Here is a 23337-nt window from a genome sequence, read left to right as displayed (position 1 = left end):
GCCTTACAATGAAGTCCCTTTTGTAGATTAGCCAGTCTTCCTCTATTGTACAGTTTATAATATACACATTATCATATCGGGGGGCTGATATTAATGTTTTGGAGTGCATATGTAAGAGGCACAGAGATCTAAACTGAGCTGAATTGCTTTGGTGAGGCCGCTTCTGTAAAACAATGAACCCAAAATGAAAAGAGGGGGTACTGATGGAAATTCAGTGGCGCTGGTGCTAATATTGGTTGTGAAATCTACAAAATGTTGGATGTGAAATCTGCAAATGCTTTTAAACTTTTCCAAAGACAGTCATTCCTGAAGGAGGTAACATACAAGCCCTGAGGAAGGGGGATTTTGGGTATCCCCAAAACACATTGGATTTCTTATCTTGTTGATCTAATAATTAACTATTCTGGATTCTATCTCCAGTGATGTGGCACCCTTACTGATATCCACTGGATCAATTATGAGTTGACAGGCTGGAATATTTTGTCAGATTTTCTATGCATCCCTTCTGATGAAGCAGAAATTAATAGAAAAAATATGGATTAACCCAAAAAGACCCTTTTAAATTACAAAATTCAGGATGATGTTTGAATGGAAGATAGTTTTAGGACACAGATCAGCATATGTATGATCATCTTCCCTTATCATTAAACCTATAAAAAAAGCCACTCTAGTCTTTGTAATGCATTTCTATATCATTCTGTGCTTTTTTAATAAACACATTTTGGATACATTTTGGATAAAAGTACCTGTGGATCCTGAGAGTGACTTATTTTTGCTGTGGTGGCAACAATCTGCAGGATCATCTACGCTCTGTGGTGTTGCCACTTCATGTGCACATGCTCCAAAAGCTATGCATATGGCTTACTCTGCCTTCGCTCTATTCAGATCAGGTTTGCTGACCCTGTGACCTCAGCTGTCACTTTAAACTTTGCAAATGTGGTTTATAACCGGTATGGGAATCATTCTTATTTTAATTGCGTGCAGCACCAGCCCTGAAGAAGAGAGTCTTTTTCTCCTGAAACGCATTGGCTTGATATGCCTGTCATTATACTCAATATATGCCTCTTAATTTAACATAGAACTTGCATTCTTTTGGACATCAGGCACGCCTTCTTTCCTATTATTCCAAGTCTACATGTGAAAATGACCTTAAGGCTGTACTAGAAAGGCAGCAGCCCAAGCCCTAAGAGGGTTCACTGCCAGTATCCACCATTGGGCACGACCTACTGGAGGGAAACCTCCTTAATCAGCCACACAATCACCCACCCACAACCAGTGACTGATCCAGTCAGTCAAGCGCAGTCTTTAGCACAAACATGATACCTATTCAGATCAGGACAGTCTAGGCACTGGGTGGTAGCAGCCTCCCCTGCCATTAATGGCTATGATAGGAGGAGCTGCTGTCAAACATTCTTACCCACCCCATTAAGTGGTGCTGCAGGTGGCATAGGTAGCTGGGAGCCCGACAGGGCAAGTAATGCCACGTACAAATGAGTGGAATTTCTGGCAGAAAAATCTTGGATGGTTTTTCGGACGGAATTCCGCTCAAGCTTGGCTTGCATACACGCGGTCGCACAAAAGTTCGCTGAACTTTCGACCGTCAAGAATGCAGTGACGTACAACACTACGACGAGCCCAGAAAATTAAGTTTCCGAGCATGTGTAGGAATTTTGCACATCGGAATTGCTACAGACGATCGGAATTTACGATTGGAACTTTTTACGACCAAAAAATTGAGAACCTGCTCTCAATCTTTTGCTGGCTGGAATTCGGCAAGCAAAAGTCTGATGGAGCATTCACTGTCAAATTTTAAGACCAAAAGCATTGGTCTTTTTCTGGCCGAATTTCCGATCGTGTGTACGTGGCATAAGAGTGATTGACAGCAGCTCCTCCTATATGCCTTTCTCTGCAGAGCAGGTTTGTGCCACTCACCACCCGGGCGGTTTGGCTCCAAATAGATCAAAGCATTCAAGTGACCTGAAACTAAAGGAAGGAATGATAAGTATTGTGGAACTTTGTTTTAATACTTTGCTTTATAATTTGATTTGGGAGTTAACCACTTAAGCCCCGGACCAATTGTCAGCCTAAGGACCAGAGGTCTTTTTACAATTTCACACTGCACTACTTTAACTGGTAATTGCGCGGTCATGCAATGTTGTACCGAAACGAAGTTTGTGTCCTTTTCTTCCCACAAATAGAGCTTTCTTTTGATGGTATTTGATTGCCTCTGCGATATTTACTTTTTACGATATAAAAGGAAAAAAGACTGAAATTTAAAAAAAATATATATATTTTCTACTTTTTGTTATAAGAAAAATCGAATAAACTAAATTTTAGTCATACATTTAGGCCAAAATGCATTCAGCCACATGTCTTTAGTAAAAAAAATGTCAATAAGCGTATATTTATTGGTTTGCGCAAAAGTTATAGCGTCTACAAACTAGAGTACATTTTCTGGAATTTACATAGCTTTTAATTTATGACTGCCTATCTCATTTCTTGAGGTGCTAAAATGGCCGGGCAGTACAAACCCCCCCAAATGACCCCATTTTGGAAAGCAGACACCCCAAGGAAATTGCTGAGGGGCATGCTGAGCCCATTGAATATTTTTTTTGTCCCAAGTGATTGAATAATGACACAAAAAAAAAGTTTACAAAAAGTTGTCACTAAATGATATATTGCTCACACATGCCATAGTTATATGTGAAATTGCACCCCAAAATATATTCTGCTGCTTCTCCTGAGTACGGGGATACCACATATGTGGGACTTTTTGGGAGTCTATCCGCGTACGGCACCCCGAAAACCAATCACTGCCTTCAGGATTTCTAAGGGTGCAAATTTTTGATTTCACTCCTCACTACCTATCACAGTTTCGAAGGCCATAAAATGCCAAAATAGCACAAAACCCCCCCAAATGAAAAGTAGACACCCCAAGCTATTTACTGAGAGGCATGTTGAGTCCATGAAATATTTTATATTTTGCCACAACTTGCAGGAATATTAAAAAAAAAAATTTTGCACAAAGTTGTCACTAAATGATATATTGCTCACACATGCTATGGGCATAAGTGAAATTACACCCCAAAATAAATTCTGCTGCTTCTCCCGAGTACGGGGATACCACATGTGGGGGACTTTTTGGGAGCCTAGCCACGTACAGGACCCCGAAAACCAAGCACTGCCTTCAGGATTTAAATATAAAATGCTACCAATAAAAACTGTTAGCGATTGCAGGGATCAGGCCTGACTCTGCGAACACTGCAGTTATGCGTTTAGTGTTTTGTAAGGGACAGTGATTGATCGATACTGCACTTGGGTTGGCTGGGCGGAGAGGCAAAACGCAGGTGCTAGCAGGTATCTGGGCTGATCCCGCTAACAATGCGTTTTTTTGGAACCCTAAACTGCTGGGGACGCTAGTATAGATCTGATCTGATCAGATATTATCAGATTACTACGGGAGGTGTATGCTTTGCGCGTGGGTGTTAGCGGTACTCACACTAACCTAGCGCTGCCTGGGGCAACGCAGATCCTGACCCTAAAACCTAATTGATATCACCCGCCGGGTGATCAGGGGGTTAAACCTTTATTGGGTAATAAATGGTGGGTGCCCTGATGCTATAAAAAGCAAACTAACTAACCAGAGTCACCCGTAACACTTATACGGTGATCACTGGTGAAAGGGTTAATGAGGGGCAATCAGGGGGTTAAAACCTTTATTAGGTAGTATATGGGGGTCCCGGACGCTATATAAAAACCTGACGGGGAACCTAAATAACTAACTGGCTATCCAGCGTCACCAGTGACACTTCTACGGTGATCGCTGGTGAAAGGGTTAACTCTAGGGGCAATCAGTGGGTTAAAACCTTTATTGGGTAGTATATGGGGGTACCTAGCGATCGGGGGGTAATTTGTGTGCCTATGTGTACCTAAATGTCAGGCCGCATACACACACGGGGACTGTCTGCCGAAACTAAGTTCGTCAAACAGTCCGCTCAAACTTTTGAATGAACGAACACGCCCACACACGGCACTTTTTGAGCGGACAAATACGGCAAACTTTGTTCGTCGTACTAAGTCCGCGCAACTTTTGAAATGAACGGACTCGCCCACACACGAGGCAACAGTCCGCTCATTTCGAGCGCGTGTGCAGGTAGGCGGGGCCCACGACGGAGACGTCGCGGGCTCCGCCGCCTGGAATGTACTTAAAGGGGAACCCCAACGCCGAAAAAAATCGGCGTGGGGGTCCCCCCAAAGTCCACAACAGACCCTTGTCCGAGCACGCTACCTGGCCTGCCAGGAAAGGGGGGGCGAGCGAGCGCGCCCCCCTCCCGAGCCGTACCAGGCCGCGTGCCCTCAACATGGGGGGTGCCTTGGGGAAGGGGGGGCCACGCGGCCCCCCCACCCCAAAGCACCTTGTCCCCATGTTGATGAGGACAAGGGCCTCTTCCCGACAACCCTGGCCGTTGGTTGTCGGGGTCTGCGGGCGGGGGGCTTATCGGAATCCGGGAGCCCCCTATAATAAGGGGGCCCCCGGATACCGGCCCCCCACCCTATGTGAATGAGTATGGGGTACAATGTACCCCTACCCATTCACCTGTAAAATAAAAGTACCCAAAAAAAAAAACACAACACACGAGATAAAATATTTTATTGCACAGCTCCGGGGGTCTTCCGTCTTCGGGGGTCTTCTCGCCGGACTCCTCCGCTATCTTCTTGTAGCTCTTTTGCTAGCGGAGGAGTCCGGCTTTCTTCCTCCCCGCCGCCGGCCTCTTCTCCCGACTTCGGGGGTCTTGTCCCCCTCTTCGGTTCTTCTGCCGGGCCACCGCGCCTTCTTATAGCTCTTTTACAGGCGGTGGCCCGGTCTTCTGTCGCCGCTGCCGCCTTCCGGTCGCCTTCCGTTCTTCTTCTTCTCCAGGAGATGTTGACACGTCGCTCTCTCCGGCCGGAATGCCAGAGCCGCGCTGTGCGGCCACTTATATAGTGACAATGGGGCGGTGTCACATGGTATATGTCACATGGGTTGGTCACATGGTGACCCCGCCCCCTTACGATGTCATAGTCCCCATGTGACATCAACCCATGTGACCAACCCATGTGACATATACCATGTGACACCGCCCCATTGTCACTATATAAGTGGCCGCGCAGCGCGGCTCTGGCATTCCGGCCGGAGAGAGCGACGTGTCAACATCTCCTGGAGAAGAAGAAGAAGAACAAGAAGAAGAACGGAAGGCGACAGCGGCGACAGAAGACCGGGCCACCGCCTGTAAAAGAGCTATAAGAAGGCGCGGTGGCCCGGCAGAAGAACCGAAGAGGGGGACAAGACCCCCGAAGTCGGGAGAAGAGGCCGGCGGCGGGGAGGAAGAAAGCCGGACTCCTCCGCTAGCAAAAGAGCTACAAGAAGATAGCGGAGGAGTCCGGCGAGAAGACCCCCGAAGACGGAAGACCCCCGGAGCTGTGCAATAAAATATTTTATCTCGTGTGTTGTGTTTTTTTTTTGGGTACTTTTATTTTACAGGTGAATGGGTAGGGGTACATTGTACCCCATACTCATTCACATAGGGTGGGGGGCTGGTATCCGGGGGCCCCCTTATTAAAGGGGGCTCCCGGATTCCGATAAGCCCCCCGCCCGCAGACCCCGACAACCAACGGCCAGGGTTGTCGGGAAGAGGCCCTTGTCCTCATCAACATGGGGACAAGGTGCTTTGGGGTGGGGGGGCCGCGCGGCCCCCCCTTCCCCAAGGCACCCCCCATGTTGAGGGCACGCGGCCTGGTACGGCTCGGGAGGGGGGGCGCGCTCGCTCGCCCCCCTTTCCTGGCCGGCCGGGTAGCGTGCTCGGACAAGGGTCTGTTGTGGACTTTGGGGGGACCCCCACGCCGATTTTTTTCGGCGTTGGGGTTCCCCTTTAAGTCCATTCCAGGCGGCGGGGCCCGCGACGTCTCCTTCGCGGGCCCCACCTACCTGGAGACGCGCTCGAAATGAGCAGACTTTCCTCCGAGCGGGAACAGTTTGCTCATTTCGAAAGTGGCCTACACACGGGCGGACTGTCCGCTCAAACCAAGTTTCAGCGGACAGTTTTTCGGAATTTCCGAAAAACTTTGTTCGTCAAACTGTCCGCTGAAACTGTCCGCTGAAGCCCCACACACGAGCGGACTGTCCGCTGAAATACTGTTCAGCGGACAAAGTTGAGCGAACAGTCCGCCCGTGTGTACGCGGCCTCAGTGTAGTGTTTGGTGCACTTACTATGTGTTCTCCTCGCAGTCCGGTCAAAAAGACCCGAGGAGAATGACATCTCTTCCTCCTTGCCTGTGTTTACACTACACAGGCGGGGGAAGCTTCTCATTCGCCAGGAGCGATCGAGAGGGGATGGCCAGAAACCAACGGCCATCCCCTCATCCCGGATCGCTCCTGGAGCGAAACGGACCACCGCAGCCAGCGGTAGGGGGTTCGATCGGACCCCTCACCCGCTGGAAGACAAGCACGTACATGTATGCTTGTGCTTGTCGGTGCCATTGTGCCGACATACATTGACATGTGGCGGTCCTTAAGTGGTTAATTCCCATCCTCTATTTGTAAAAATGATGGCTTAGGTTTGAGTCACATTAATCTCTATGCAACACCACCTGCAGCTGCTTTTCAGGGGTTTTAAAAGGAAAAAATACTCCAAAATTGATTGCAGAAATTTGTCTCTGCTAGAGAATTTTAGTAAAGTCAACATAGGATATGTCATGAGGGGTAGGGCTTACCCTTACAACCCTTACAACTCACTTTGACCTACAGGTAAGCCTAGATTAAGGCTTACCTGTAGGTCCGAGAAATATCTCCTAAACCTACACGGTTTAGGAGATATTTGCCGAAAGACAGGTACTGCTGTCTACGGCGCATGCGCCGTAGACAGCGGCGCGCAGGTGCACTGAGCGCGGCATTGTCAACAACGAAGATGCCGCGTTTGTCGGCTCCCGTGCGCATGCGCGGGAGTGACGTAATCGAGGCTTCACCAAATGACAGCGGCGGAGCAGCGAGACCCCACCGAGAAGATGGATGCGCCGGACTACAGGGGACAGCGGTGACATTGCTGGCTCCTGTGTCAGGTAAGTGACACATAATGGACTACTATGCGATCAGTGGTGTAACTACCGCCATAGCAACACATGTGGGCGCTATGGGGCCTGCAGTCAAGTGGGCCTGGTGAGGATAGGCGCCGTGGCTCAGCGGGAGATAGCGGGCGGGTCCGTGGGTGAGAGCGGTGGTCCGCGGGTAGTCCGCGGGTGGTCCACGGGCGGCTCCGCGGGTGAGAGCGGGCAGTCCGCGGCTCCACGGGTGGTCCTCGGGCGGCTCCGCGGGTGAGAGCGGGCGGTCCGCGGGTAGTCCGCGGGCGGTCAGCGGCTCCGCAGGTGATAGTGGGAGGCGGATGAGAGTGGCCAGTCCGCTGGTGAGAGAGTGGGCGTGAGTGGGCTGGCCAATCAGGGAGCTGACGGGCTGGGGAGCATAGAGATGACATGATCTCTCGCCGCCCTCTCATCCCTGCAGTGCAGTTTCCCCCTCACTGTGCAGGCAGCCAGGAAGCAGAGAGATGACATTATCTCTCTGCTGCCTGACTGATAATCTGCTGCCTGACTCTGTGACACAGCAGGAAAGTGGCAGAGCAAGTGACAATCCATAATGTGTGGCAGGCGACGTGGCAAGTGACAACCCGGGACGTGGCAAGTGACAATCCGTAACGTGTGGCAGGTGACGTGGCAAATGACAATCCATAATGTGTGGCAGGCAACGTGGCAAGTGACAACCAGGGACGTGGCAAGTGACAATCCGTAACGTGTGGCAGGTGACATGGCAAGTGACAACCTGGATGTGGCAAGTGACAATCCGTAACATGTGACAGGTGACGTGGCAAGTGAAAATCCGTAATGTGTGGCAGGTGACGTGGCAAGTGACAACCCGGGACGTGCAAGTGACAATCCATAATGTGTGGCCAGTGACAATCTAGGATGTGGCAAGTGACAATCTGTAATGTGTGGCAATCTAGGACGTGACAAGTGACAATCCGTAATGTGTGGCAGGTGACGTGGCAAGTGACAACCTGGATGTGGCAAGTGACAATCCGTAACATGTGGCAGGGGACGTGGCAAATGAAAATCCGTGATGTGGCAAGTGACATTCCGTAATGTGTGGCAGGTGACAATCCGTAATGTGTGGCAGGTAACGTGGCAAGTGACAATCCGGGACGTGGCAAGTGGAAAATCCGCAACATGTGGCAGGTGACATTCTGCAATGTGTGACAAGTGACAATCTGCATCTGGTGGCAGGCGGCGTGGCAAGTGAACAATCTGCAATGTGTAGCAGGTGTTGTGACAAGTGACAATCCTTAATGTGTGCCAAGTGATAATCCAGGACGTGGCAAGTGACAATCCATAATGTGTGGCAAGTGACAATCCAGGACGTGGCAAGTGACAATCCATAATGTGTGGCAGGTGACTTGGCAAGTGACAATCTGGGATGTGGCAAGTGGACAATCCGCAACATGTGGTAGGTGACATTCCGCAACGTTTGACAAGTTACAATCTGCATCTGGTGTCAGGCGATGATGGCAAGTGACACGCTCAGGGATCCCACTGATTCAGCATTATGGTGAGTTGAACTATTTCATTTTATATAACAGAACAGAAATTGGTTAAAAGGCCTGGAGGTCTGCAATGTGTTCCCTTCAGGGGCTGCATACAGTATACTGCATACTTTGTTGTTCAAAATTAATATAAGCTGTTGCCTGGGCACTGTGCCACATGGGTGTGGTAGTCTGTTGTTTAATGGCATTAGTTCATTTCTTTTTGGTGGGGGGGGGGGGCCATACAACATTTTGCTATAGGGCCCTGTGATTTCTAGTTACGCCCCTGTATGCGATGCATAGTAGTCCATTATGCTTTGCCTTTTCAGGGAATGAAAGAGGAAGTAAACTCATCAGGGTTTACTTCCTCTTTAAGCCTGCCATTCATCTCACATGGGTCTGCTTCATGATGTGCAGCTTATGTAACTTTTCCTTTGACATTGCTGCAGCTTGGAGCTAGGACGAGCTCCTTGTCCCTGACTGCATTTATGGCGGTCTAGTTGGACTTTACCTCTCTACCTAAGCGGCACCTAAATATGGTCTTTTTGGGTCACATGTAATCATATTAGTTTGATACCAAACTTGGTAGATCAAGTACTTGTTCTAAAACCATACTGCTTTTAATTAGTTAAAGCAGGGATCTCCAACCACCGGATCGCAAAAGCGCAACTAGTAATATAAGGTGTATAAAGGTTTCATAATTAACTGTCAGGTGTGGAGCTGAAGGGCACTAATGAAGAAAGCTGCTGGGCCTGCATCCCATTAGGCGTGTTCCTATTGATAGTATCTCTCAAAGAATGACATTTTTGTTGCAGGGGATGCTTGAAATCTGACTTGTATCTTAGGCAGACTTCTAGGAAAAACGGTGAGCCAATCACACAAGCAGGAAATTATGTTTCTGGGGAGTGGTCAGTACACAGTCTTTGTACAGAACACCCCAGGTAGCCTTACTACAATGTATTCACAGAAAATTACATTGACTGCAGATTGAAAAGGAAAGGTAATTTTTAATAACATTCAACTACAATATGATTAGTGTCGCAATTATATGCACTATATTATTTTTTTATTTATTTGCTATTTTTTTCCCAACGAAAGTGGAGTTACCCTTTAGGTTTAATCTTGCATAGCTCTTTCATTTGAAATTTTGAAGTGTGCAGGAGATGAGAGATGAGATAACAGCATATGTGGATAGAGTTGTAGCATTGAAAACAGGAGAAGGGTCTCCTGGGTTCTGTAGAGTTCACCATACACTATACAATCCAATTGTACACTCTCCTTTAGATCTACCATCAACAATGTAGTGTAAAGGTCTGCCTGATTGGATACATGGTGAAATCAACAGGCTGCCATATGCATGTCACAGGAAACAATGAGCCACAAAATGTGTGCTCCCACTATCCTAGATGTGAATGTGGCCTGAAAGTGAAATTGGTGTGTTAACACAAGAACAATGAAGTGAGGCTCCATTCACATCTGTGAGTTTCCTTGCATTTCAGAAATGCACTGCATCAAATAGCGCAGCAATAAATGCACCAAGCTGCACCAATGAGGTCAGCTGGTCAACTCCTTCCTGTGTCATGACCTACAGTCTGATCGGGAAGCAAGACTTACTAATGGATACATCTGGAAACATGGATGAGGACAAGTAAAAGTGTCTGTAGATTTATTGGAAGTCATTGATATTTTTGCAAAAAAAAAATATTTAAATGCTCTATTGGTACATAGGGAAGCTGGAATTAAAAAAAAATAAAGTGAAAAAAATGTGAACTAATCCTTTACAAACATTAGAAAGCTGTTTATTGTAGCATTGTATTATTTCTATTGAAAACTCTGAAGAAGGCTAGCTTGATTCTAAGCACTTCAAGTCATAAGGAAAGGTTTTAGTAAGCAACTAGCAGGGACAGGTAAGAAAATCCCTCTGTAAACTAAGGCCGCGTACACACGGGCGGACTGTTCGCCCAACCTTGTCCGCTGAACAGTGTTTGGGCGGACAGTCCGCCCGTGTGTGGGCTTTCAGCGGACAGTTTCAGCGGACAGTTGGACGGACAAAGTCTTTCGGAAATTCCGAAAAACTGTCCGCTGAAACTGTGTTTGAGCGAACAGTCCGCCCGTGTGTAGGCTACTTTCGAAATGAGCAAACTGTTCCCGCTCGGAAAGTCCGCCCATTTCGAGCGCGTGTACAGGTAGGCGGGGCCCGCGAAGGAGACGTCGCGGGCTCCGCCGCCTGGAATGGGCTTAAAGGGGAAACCCAACGCCGAAAAAAATCGGCGTGGGGGTTCCCCCAAAGTCCACACCAGACCCTTGTCCGAGCACGCTACCCGGCCGGCCAGGAAAGGGGGCGAGCGAGCGCGCCCCACCTCCTGAGCCGTACCAGGCCGCGTGCCCTCAACATGGGGGGGTGCCTTGGGGAAGGGGGGGCCGCGCGGCCCCCCCACCCCAAAGCACCTTGTCCCCATGTTGATGAGGACAAGGGCCTCTTCCCGACAACCCTGGCCGTTGGTTGTCGGGGTCTGCGGGCGGGGGGCTTATCGGAATCCGGGAGCCCCCTTTAAGAAGGGGGCCCCCGGATACCGGCCCCCCACCCTATGTGAATGAGTATGGGGTACAATGTACCCCTACCCATTCACCTGTGAAATAAAGTACAAAAAAAAACACAACACAGGGAAAAAATATTTTATTGCACAGCTCCGGGGGTCTTCCGTCTTCGGGGGTCTTCTCGCCGGACTCCTCCGCTATCTGTGTGTAGCTCTTTTACTAGCGGAGGAGTCCGGCTTTCTTCCTCCCCGCCGCCGGCCTCTTCTCCCGACTTCGGGGGTCTTGTCCCCCTCTTCGGTTCTTCTGCCGGGCCACCGCGCCTTCTTGTAGCTCTTTTACAGGCGGTGGCCCGGTCTTCTGTCGCCGCTGTCGCCGCCGCCGCCGCCGCCTTCCGTTCTTGTTCTTCTTCTTGTTCTTCTTCTTCTTCTCCTGGAGATGTTGACTCGACGAGCTCTCCGGCCGGAATGCCAGAGCCGCGCTGTGCGGTCACTTATATAGTGACAATGGGGCGGTGTCACATGGTATATGTCACATGGGTTGGTCACATGGGTTGATGTCACATGGGGACTATGACATCGTAAGGGGGCGGGGTCACCATGTGACCAACCCATGTGACATATACCATGTGACACCGCCCCATTGTCACTATATAAGTGACCGCACAGCGCGGCTCTGGCATTCCGGCCGGAGAGCTCGTCGAGTCAACATCTCTAGGAGAAGAAGCAGAAGAACAAGAAGAAGAACAAGAACGGAAGGCGGCGGCGGCGGCGACGACAGCGGCGACAGAAGACCGGGCCACCGCCTGCAAAAGAGCTACAAGAAGGCGCGGTGGCCCGGCAGAAGAACCGAAGAGGGGGACAAGACCCCCGAAGTCGGGAGAAGAGGCCGGCGGCGGGGAGGAAGAAAGCCGGACTCCTCCGCTAGTAAAAGAGCTACACACAGATAGCGGAGGAGTCCGGCGAGAAGACCCCCGAAGACGGAAGACCCCCGGAGCTGTGCAATAAAATATTTTTTCCCTGTGTTGTGTTTTTTTTTGTACTTTATTTCACAGGTGAATGGGTAGGGGTACATTGTACCCCATACTCATTCACATAGGGTGGGGGGCCGGTATCCGGGGGCCCCCTTCTTAAAGGGGGCTCCCGGATTCCGATAAGCCCCCCGCCCGCAGACCCCGACAACCAACGGCCAGGGTTGTCGGGAAGAGGCCCTTGTCCTCATCAACATGGGGACAAGGTGCTTTGGGGTGGGGGGGCCGCGCGGCCCCCCCTTCCCCAAGGCACCCCCCATGTTGAGGGCACGCGGCCTGGTACGGCTCAGGAGGGGGGGCGCGCTCGCTCGCCCCCCTTTCCTGGCCGGCCGGGTAGCGTGCTCGGACAAGGGTCTGGTGTGGACTTTGGGGGAACCCCCACGCCGATTTTTTTCGGCGTTGGGGTTCCCCTTTAAGCCCATTCCAGGCGGCGGAGCCCGCGACGTCTCCTTCGCGGGCCCCGCCTACCTGTACACGCGCTCGAAATGGGCGGATTTGCCTCCTTACGTGGGCGAGTCCGTTCATTTCAAAAGTTGAGCGAACTGTTTGGCAAACAGTTCGCTGAAACAGTCCGCTCGTGTGTGGGCAAGTCCGCTCATGCAAATTTTGAGCGGACTGTTTGCCGAAACTGTTTGAAGAACAAGGTTGGGCAAACAGTCCGCGCGTGTGTACGCGGCCTAAGCCATTTCTTATCTGTTCTAATTTTTCAATCATTTTTAAGCTTTTTCTTGATATCCTTCCTTTAAGATAGCAGTGTTGATTTGTTATATCTGAAACAAAGATAATTAGAACAAAAAAGGCGCTGCGAACAATAACAAATCAGTTTTGTTTTTTTATCACTGAAACAAAAATATACGGCTGGTTGGTTTTAACAATCAATCCATTTCTGCTTCAGTTATTACAAATAATTTGCAATATGATTATCAGTCCTGTTTTATGCACAGTTACGCACAATGCTATTAGGAAAATTGGATGTGTTGACTACAGAATAATTGTATTTCCCACAGCAAAAAAGGGTTTATTCACACAATACAGATAATAGGCAGATTGTGTACTTTTACCTGCCTATTGTCAGTTTAATAACAAAGATGCAAGATCGTTTATGCTGACTCTAATAAAACCATTTTAGGTGCTTATTATTAAAATTTAGGCATTACTATAACATTTTCATTAAAAAAAAAAAATGAAAGTTTACAGCTGAACTCCAGGAAAACAGTTAGACAAACAAATGAAAAACACCTATGGGAGCTGTTTTACCTGCTAAAGGATTTGTATTTTGTCCATTCCACCCTCACATCTGAACAGCTCTGCCATACTGCACAGCTCTATGTGGCTAGGAAAGAGTTCTGATTTTCTGATTTATGCAGTTAAGTAACACTAATGCCCTGTACACATGGTCAGACTTTCAGACGGAAAATGTGCGATCGGATCTTGTTGTCGGAAAATCCGATCATGAGTGGGCTCCATTGGACTTTTTCCATTGGAATTTCCGACGCAAAGTTTGAGAGCAGGATCTAAAATTTTCCGTGTATAGACAATTCTGACAGACAAAGTGCCATGCATGCTCAGAATAAATTACAAGACCAAAGCTATTGGCTATTGCCCTGTTTATAGTCCCGTCGTACGCATTCTAGGTCACCGCGTTCTGAACAATTGGATTTTCTCACAACTTTGTGCACCCGTGTGTATGCAAGACAAGTTTGTGCCAAAATCTGTTGAAAAAAATCCGCTGGATTTTGTCGTTGGAATGTCTGACCATGTGTACAGGGCATTAAAGGTCTTGTTTCGCTGCCACACATATATACACATTATATATATATATATATATATATATATATATATATATATATATATATATATATATTATGTGTATATATACACACACACACACACACACACACACACACATATATACTTCAGCCTAAAGTGGCTATGATTAAGGTCTCTTTGGCTGAAAGCATTAGCAGTACTATACTCACAGATTCTTACCTTGTTTGCTAATATAATATATTTTACCACAAGCTTTTGGCCTATTGCCAGCTCCAATATTATATCTATATATAGCCTTTATTAGGTCTTCTTTGTTTAAATGAATAGCTATTAGAAGTGGCATTGCTAGGGGGTGGCTTTTGGGGCTATAGCAGTGTCTCATGAGGGGTTCCCAAGGGGAGGGGAGGCTCTCTGGGGACCCTGATGTAAGGGGGAGGCTCTCTGGGGACCCTGATGTAAGGGGGAGGCTCTCTGGGGACCCTGATTTAAGGGGGAGGCTCTCCGGGGACCCTGATTTAAGGGGGAGTCTCTCTGGGGACCCTTATTGAAAAAGGGAGGCTCTCTGGGGACCCTGATTGAAAAGGGAGGCTCTCTGGGGACCCTGATTTAAAGGGGAGGCTCTCTGGGACCGTGATTGAAGGGGGAGGATCTTTGGGACCCTGATGTAAGGGGGGTTCTCTGGGGACCCTGATGTAAGGGGGGCTCTCTGGGGACCCTGATGTAAGGGGGGCTCTCTGGGGACCCTGATGTAAGGGGGGCTCTCTGGGGATATATATACACCCATACACACACACACACATATTATATGCATGTGTATTCCCGCCCAAGCGTATGACTTTCTTTACTATGGTGCTATGGGCTCTAGCCCCAGATCTTTTGTAAACCTAGTGACACCCCTGGCTAGTAGGGAAACTTTCCCTTATTTTCTGCTACCACAGGAAGAATTGGGAAATCTTTATAATGGGGACATAGACAAAAACACAAATTTAATAGAGTTGGGAATGGTGTAAACTGTTCACAGTGTGTTTAGAGGTGAGTATCCCTATATCCATTTTTCCTGGTTTTCTAAGGATGAAGTAAAATCTCCTCAATAGCAACAGCCAGAAATAAAAAACAGATACATTCTAACTCTCCCCCTCTATCTAAAACTCTCCTCCCCTATCTTAAAAAAAGAAAAAGAAAAAAAAAATACATTTTGGCTGGAGTTAGGTTTTAAAATGAGTGATTCAATGCTCGCGGTACCTACTGATTGAGGCTTCAGCCACCAAATGGTCTATTACGGAGTAAAATTCATTGTTTAATAGTCTGAGCTAACTGAAATCCTATTATGTAAATCAACTGAGTCTCTGGAACAGTAGTTTCTAACAGTATTTAATAGTTTCTTCCCCTAACCGGTTTTAAATACCCAGTAAGATCTGGTGGGAATTGGCTTTTAGGAGTGAAAGGCACATAATCAGTAACATTAGAGTATATTCTTATTATAAATACATTTTCAATATTTTTATATCACGGAGTATTTAAATTTGAAGTCGTCACTCAAAATTATTATTTATTTTGCGGTTGGTGAATTAGGCCTCAAGTGTGAACTCTTCATACTAGAAAATCATATATGCCTACAGATAAAGAAATCTGTATAGATGTTGTAGCGTCGGCTCCTGAAGAGCACACGCTATGTGTTTTTTTGCATTTAATATTCTTGGAACTGCAGTTTGGTTTTGGGTTTAATTACTCTAAATTTTAGTCTCAGTACCAGTCTGGCTGGATTGCATGATGTTCTGCTTGACCATAGGTGGTGCTGTCATTTCTGGCAGTTGCTAGAACGCAGTCCAGTTGGGTTCATTGAGTGCCAGTTCTCTCTCGGAACCAGCCACTGGGAGTGCCACTCTTTCTGTGCATTCTGGGAGGGGCACTTAAGGTGCTGACATCACATGCTTCGGGGTTCCGGTCCAGAAGTGCTTTCTGACTGTTTGGTCCTGGTCCTCCTGACCAGCCCCCAGGGCTCTCATGGCCTGGGGTGTGGATCCAAGTCTCGGGGCTGGCTGGCCCGAGGTAAAGTAACTGAAAGAAGGATTCGAAGGCGGTCCGGTGGCGTCTCGGTTTGTGGAGAGGCCCAGCAACTGTAGAAACATCCAGGGGAGGACTCTTCGGGAGAAGGCCACGAAAAGGTTGGCTTCTCAGCAGGAGCCTGGAGGCTAAGTTGAAAGACCCCAAGTGAATCTAGTCTTGTATTGTATTGACGGACCGGCTGCAAGGGTTCTCTGAGTTGTCTACATCTTTAAGTTTATTCAAGTGTTCTATACCAAGTCTGTGGCAGAGACTTTGTTTGATTTAAGCACCCTGTTGGCTACTAGGCCTGGTGAGAGAAGGACTATCCGATATGGGTCAGGATCCAGCTGTGAATGGCTATTCGCTGGATTTCCTGATGTGAGAGACTCTTTTTTTCTATTTGACTTAGTTCCAAGAGTACCTGGATTTCATACCTAAACCCTGTAACCCTACTCTAAGAGACTGTGTTCGTTTACTCTTTTTGCAAATAAAATTCCCTTAAGCGGATCTGGTGTCAGTCTCTGCAGTTCTTGGGCCATCTACCTTGGGGAAACCCCTAGACATACACGAGGTCAAGAAGGTAACGGTAAGCCCAATTAAATCAGCCGGTCATTTGGGGGTCAGTGCTACAATGTTATAATATCTATACAGCAATATTAGCAACATGTGTGGTGAGCTGTACCTGTACTTGGATCCATCGCTCATAGTCCAGGGGTTCAAACAGGTATTCTGGTTTAATGTGAGGAAGAGATGCCCCTTGGTTTCTATATAACATGCAAGAACGTATGTTAAAAATTTACATATTGCAGTATTTTTAATAAAATTGTTCATATAAAAATATCTTTGCACGTAACTGAAATTTAGTGTATGCTGACAAGTCTTGCCCAGGTGAAAATAATCACTGTAGATCTCCTAAGCGATGTGTCAGCACCCAGGATGTCTGCATACTCTCCCCACTCCCCCTTCATAAACATGTTAGTTTAGTTGAACAGATTGTTCCTGATTGTATTCAGACATAGATGAAAACTAGTCATTTTCAAAATGCCATATCCATGCAACATGCACATATGACCGTAATACAGCTTGCATTATTCACCAGTTTGATGAGATTTTATATATTACAAATATTTTTCCATTGGAAGCTTTTCCTATACCTGTTTGGTGCAATTATATATTATAAATATTATACAATTGGAAGTGTTTTGTTATATCTGTTAGATTAAATTGTATATGTTACAAATATTATACTATTGGAAGCCTTTGTATTATCTATTTAATTAAATGTTAAATAATATACCATCGGAAGCTTTTTGGTTTTATCTTAATTCATTTACATACGATATAAATATTATACCATTGGAAATGTTTTGATATATCTGTTTGAATAAATTATATATATATATATATATATATATATATATATATATATATATATATATATATATATATATATATATATATATATATATATATATATATATATATATATATAAATAAATTATGCCATTGGAAGCAGTTTGAAGCAGTTTGAGAAATGCTAAATTCTAGGCTCTTCTGTATGTACCTCCTGTGTTATTTGAAAGAACCCTTCTAGTTCATATATTTGACTACTGAATGATTAACCTTTATTTTGTAGAAATCTGAGAATGATAGTGGTTTAGTAGTTTAGTAAGAGACAATTGGGCAGGGCTGACAACACTGAGTCCGCAAAAGTGCCATGTGTTGTCAGCCCACAGCAGGGCTTAAAAGCTGAGTGTTTATTTGTGACAGATACATATTATTATGTACTTTCAAGGTCTTTAACCACTTGCCTACTGGGCACTTAAACCTCCTTCCTGACCAGACCAATTTTCAGCTTTCAGCGCTGTCACTCTTTAAATGCCGATTGTGCGGTCATGCTACAGTGTACCCAAATTAAATTTTTTGCATTTTCTTCACACAGATAGAGCTTTATTTTGATGGTATTTAATTGCTGCTGGGTTTTAAATTTTTTTTAAAAAAAAAGCTGTTTCATAGATTGATATAAAATTTTGAAAACAGGTAATTTTGCTCCTTCACTGATGTGTGTTGATGAGGCTGCACTGATGGGCACTGAGAGGCATTGATAAGGCGGCACTAATGGGGACTAATAGGTGGCACTGATAAGCACTGATGAGGCGGCACTGAAGGGTGGCACTGAAGGGCATTGATAGGTGGCACTGATGATCACTGATGGGTGGCACTGATGGGCACTGGTAGGCACTGGTAGTTGACACTGATAGGCAGCACTGATCTGCGGAACTGATTACGAGACACCGATGGGCATTGATTGTCAGCACTGGTGGGCATTGATGGGTAGCACTGGTGGATACTGATAGGTGGCACTGGTATGTGGCACAGTGGGCACTGGCAGCTGACACTGGTGGGTACAGAAAATGCAGCTGCGGCTTTCTGTGTGAGGGGCCGATGTCCCTCTGACAGAAGCCGGTGATCGGATTTTTTTCCCCTATGCTGACAGCGTGAGGGAAAAAAAATACTGATTACCGAACTTCTGTTTACATCACATGATCAGTCGTCATTTACTGATAGCTAATCACATGGAAAGGTGCCGGGACCGACCTCTTACTTGGATCTGTGATCAGCAGAGTCTCATAGAGATCACAGAGTGCGCCGCACACGACCTGCAGGGATGCACAGACAGCGTTTGCTCGGGAGGACATCCATGGACGCCCTCCTAGCAATTAAGGCCCGCTCTTTTGGCTATAACGCAGGCCGCAAGTAGTTAAAGGAATAACACATGAGGAAATGTGCATGAATGTACTGTATATGTGTTTTTTTTTTTTTTTTTTACTGTGCATTGACATACACTTTACATTTGCCTTGGAAAGCTCTGGAGATGAATTTGAGAGAAATTTAACAGGGCAATTTTATATCTGGTAAAATTCCCCTATCTGTCTAAAGAAACATGCAGGGACAGCCTTACAGTATACCTGAGGGGCTAAATCTGTGTTATTGCTGAAATTATTTGTGGGAAATATAACAAATATTATTTGCAGGGAATGTAATGCTCACATCTGTTTATGTGAAATCAAGCTGGTTACTCTGACCACTGACCTCTGGCTAGCAGTGACTTAAATATGAACACTAGCACATGAAAAGAGCATTGTTCAAAATAGCCAATCTCAAGCAGGATTCCTCCAGAGGTTGGTAGGGGTTCTTTGAGGTGTAGCTGATTGACCTGTTTGATAATGCCTGTAAATTTGCAGGACCAGAGCCACTTGGCAAATCTAGCAGCAAGACACCAATGATTTTATTCGCTGTCTGTAAAGGTGACATTCTGACTACTACTGTAAGACCCCTTTCACACTGGGACGTTAGGGCCGTCGGCGGTAAAGCACCACTTTACCATCTTTTTGCTGGAGTTTTTGGCCGCTAGCAGGCAGTTTTAACCCCGCTAGCGGCCGAAAAAGGGTTGAAATGACCCGCAAAGTGCTGTTGTAGCAGCGCTTTGCCAGTGTTCCTGCAGCGGTGCCTATTCATTTCAATGGGCAGGAGCGGTGAAGGAGCGATGTATACACCACTCCTTCACCGCTCCAAAGATGCTGCTTGCAGGACTTTTTTTATCATCCTGCCAGCACACCGCTCCAGTGTGCGGTGCGCTCTGGCTTTCACACTGGAAAGACAGGTGAGGTGCTTTACAAGCGCTATTTTTAGCGCTGTAGCACCTGTAAAGTGCCTCAGTGTGAAAGGGGTCTAAGGGTTTTATTCTTGAAATTGACTACCAATGTATAAAGCATTTTCCCATTGCTCCCAGAAGAATCAATTCAGTAAGGGTTTCCTGAGACCTGAAAATTACAGTATTTTAGGATTTCAAATTATCTTTGGTAATGCACTAGGTGTGTGTGCCTTCCATTTCTGTTTTTCTTGTAGTTCCTTTCGGATTACCCATTCTGAGGAAGGCATCCACCCAGTTTTGGATACCATTATATACCTTTCACACCACCATTGTATTTGATATCTGTTACTCCACACCTTGGAAGACCTCTATTAGCGCTGGAAGTGACTGTGTTTGAAGTAAGTATATTACAGCTCCATAGACTTCTTTGGGATTCGCTCCCTTCAACTCTGGCCTTGGGACACAGCCTCATAGAAGTCTATGGAGCTGTAATGCCCAAGCGTGACCAGAAAGTTTAAAAAAAGTGCTCAAAAAGGGATACACACTTTTACTCCTACTCAGACTGTTAAAAAAAAAAATGAATACATGCAGCTGTCCATTCCTTAAGACTCGTCGACACTATAAGAAAATTGAGTGAACATCTTCGTCCAAAGAATTTTCATACGAATTTTTGTACAGTGTGTGCACAACTTTCGACAGCCGATTCTGAATTTTCGTATTGAAAATTCCCGAAGGGACAAACTCCAAAATGTTTCTCATATGGGAACAGAATTAACAATTTTCGGTCAATGTGTACTGTGTTTGTACGATTTTCATACAAGAAAAATCAGAAAAGAAAGACTGTGCATAATCAGAAACAACAAAAAAAGCTCTTGTCGTACGAGAATTTCCGTAAGAAATTTCGTTCATTGGTTGCGATTTGCTGTGAAACATCGAAAAAAAAATATAAAAAAAAAATCGTCCAGTTTTCTTATAGTGTGTTCCCCACTTTAGATGTAGTGACTAGATTTGTTTTTCCTCTGTTTACACGTGATGAAACAGCCAGTAAAAACTTATTCTAGGGTGTGAACCACTCACTCACTGTACTGTGTCTATGGAGGTGCAGCATTTTTACTCTAGGACAGGAAGTTTGTAAACACTACAGAATTCCTCCTCCTCACAACATCTCCATAGGATAGGGCAAGGTGTAATGCAGTCCACAGATGTGAACTAGAGAGAATTGATAACGATGCATGAGGTTTTAGTGCATCAGACGCACAGGAATTTATAAGCTCAAAAGTTTTCTGGCAGGATCCATTGACAGTTCTTGCAGTTATCAAACAGATATAACAAAATTAAATTGTATATTTAATGGGTCAATAGGAGGGCAAATAAGAGAAGTGCATTGTTAGGGCTTACAAACACTAAGTATTTCCCTATTTATCTGTATGGTTTATTAAACTAACTGAATCATTTCAGAACTATAGATCTGCTACAGAATGTTTCATACCCAGCTCTTTCCAAGTTTATATAAACAGAAAGATGGTGGACGTTTCCACTAACCATCACATATTATCAGCACAATTCAGTTCATAAATAGCACAATTAGGAACCATAGAATGCATCTGTCACAGCAGTGCAAGGAGGAAATTCTTACCTAACATAATCACAAATAAATAGGATGCATACTAAAATGCCTTTATATAACAGGCTTTCTAACCTACATGAAGAAAAAACAAGCTTGTTGTTAAATAACCTCCTACACACATGCAGATTATTTTGCGATGCAGCTGCTTGATCTGGGACGTAACAAGTGCGAATGGAAACAAATATACAGTTCATTACTTTTACTTAGTTCATACGATTTCCTTTATGCAATTGTTATTTTATGTACTTTATGCATTCCTTTTAAAGTTCTTAGCAGTTTTGGACAAACCCACAGTATCTTTGCAGGTGGAAAAGAACTGCTCTTTCTTTAAAATCTCTCTGTGACAATTTATCATACATTAAATGTTCATCAGATGTTTATTGCTTGTACCGTCTGCTTAATTGATGTCAATTAGCTTTCATAATTGATGTAGCTGAGATTTTCATTGAGTATCAGGCTAACTTGTCCACTTTAATTAATTTCTCAGAATTCATCTGATTGCTGTCAACACACTTAGCGGTTACACTTATTTACGTCTAGTACTATTTTAGCACTAAGAGGCCAAACTTGACAGACTTCTATGAAATGCAAAATCTGTTAACCAGCTAGAAGCTTATAACTCATAAATACAGAAGTTATATTAGTTAAATTTTTTTCCAAGCATAACAAACCTTATAAATATAACTTTCAATAACCTGGCAAATTAGAGGCCAAATAAAGTCATGAGAAGCGGTCTCATTATCTAATCCCATGTCATGTTATGTTTACTATAATGTTACATGATATCATCTTCTTTGTCCATGCTATGGAAATTTTACTATTCATATACATTATATTAACAAAAGTATTGGGACACCTGCTTTTACACAGAGTTGAAGCTGTTATAGCTGTTATAGCTGCAAAGGGTGGGCTGACTCAATTTTGAACTCTACGGACTAAGACTGAAATGCCATTAAAGTTCATGTGCGTGTAAAGGCATGCATCCCAATACTTTTGGTAATATAGTGTTTATATTGCAATTGTTAATTGCAAGTTTTTCTTATATGTTTTCTTTGAATTGTAATACTTCATAATTTTTAAAATAAAAGAATCAGAAAAAATAAATAAACATATAAATAAAAATAAGAAGATAAGAAGTCTCAAATACTGACATTTTTGTAATCATTCATAGTACAGCCCTGGCCATCAGCCCCTTTAAAGAAGAGTCACACAGCCTGGGCATTCTTGTGGCCATGCAGAAGCTCGTCCCTCTGTCTCTTGCCGCTTCACTGGGCAATGCAGTAGGGGGAGCAGAACAAGAAGAAAGGAAAGTTTTGATTGGCCGAAGAAGCACATGCATGAGGCTGGCAGCGGTTTCAATAGAGAGACCAGTCTGTGCACCTAGTATACAAGACATGTCTCTACTTGCTGTGCTGTTGAACACTGAGACCCTAAGTGGAGGACACCTATGCAGCATTGATGGTGAGAGGCCCTTTGGCCTTCCCTATTTATACTGCTGTCTTTGTAACTTTGCTGACTCTAGCAGAATCGGCCAGGATGCTTGTAGTGTGATCTTTCCAATGTGACCTTTAGGGACTCATCTCCGGCAGATAGTAGATTTAATTGTCCACTGGGCAGTGGTTTAGAGTCTAAGAACAGTAGATAATTCATATTGTTTATTGCATCCCTTGGTGTTTTCTTTTAGCAACATTTAAAGTTATTCCCTGCTGTGTTTATTTAATTTATATCAGCCAGGTTGTTCCACTCTTATCCGCCTAGTGCATATGGTAAGGCCTTACAGGCAATAATAGGGAATTAAATCCTGTCCTAACGTTGTTTGTTTCAGTTGTTTGATATTGGGTTAACCCTGTTATTGCTATTTAAACAGAACTTCTCTTGCAGACATTATTCCTGCGCAAATAAAGCCCACTTTATCACTGCCGGTGTGTCGGTGAGTTGTTTGGTGAGTTAAGGGTGGGTCACAACACTCTAGCAGCTCCTCAATTAGTTAGAGCTGCAAATGGTTGATGAGCATGTTGGAACCTATAAGACTTCCCATTGCTACTGATGAGTGCTCTGTCCATTCTAA

At 45.3% G+C, this 23337-nt stretch overlaps 1 protein-coding gene across 2 annotated transcripts in view; it reads right to left on the bottom strand.

The window, feature by feature from the left end:
* The window catches only part of CFAP47 (cilia and flagella associated protein 47), a 681345-nt gene that overhangs the window by 426635 nt on the left and 231373 nt on the right, over positions 1–23337 (bottom strand). For both annotated transcript variants that reach the window (XM_077482554.1, XM_077482555.1), the window contains exon 32: positions 16670–16751. In XM_077482554.1, coding sequence (XP_077338680.1) covers positions 16670–16751 — 82 coding nt within the window. The remainder of the gene's footprint in view (positions 1–16669; positions 16752–23337) is intronic.

Source organism: Lithobates pipiens, unplaced genomic scaffold (assembly GCF_037356315.1).
Source record: "Lithobates pipiens isolate NorthernLeopardFrog02 unplaced genomic scaffold, aLitPip1_a1.2 Scaffold_16, whole genome shotgun sequence".
Lineage (NCBI taxonomy): Eukaryota > Metazoa > Chordata > Amphibia > Anura > Ranidae > Lithobates > Lithobates pipiens.
This window is presented reverse-complemented; position numbering and strand designations above follow the sequence as displayed.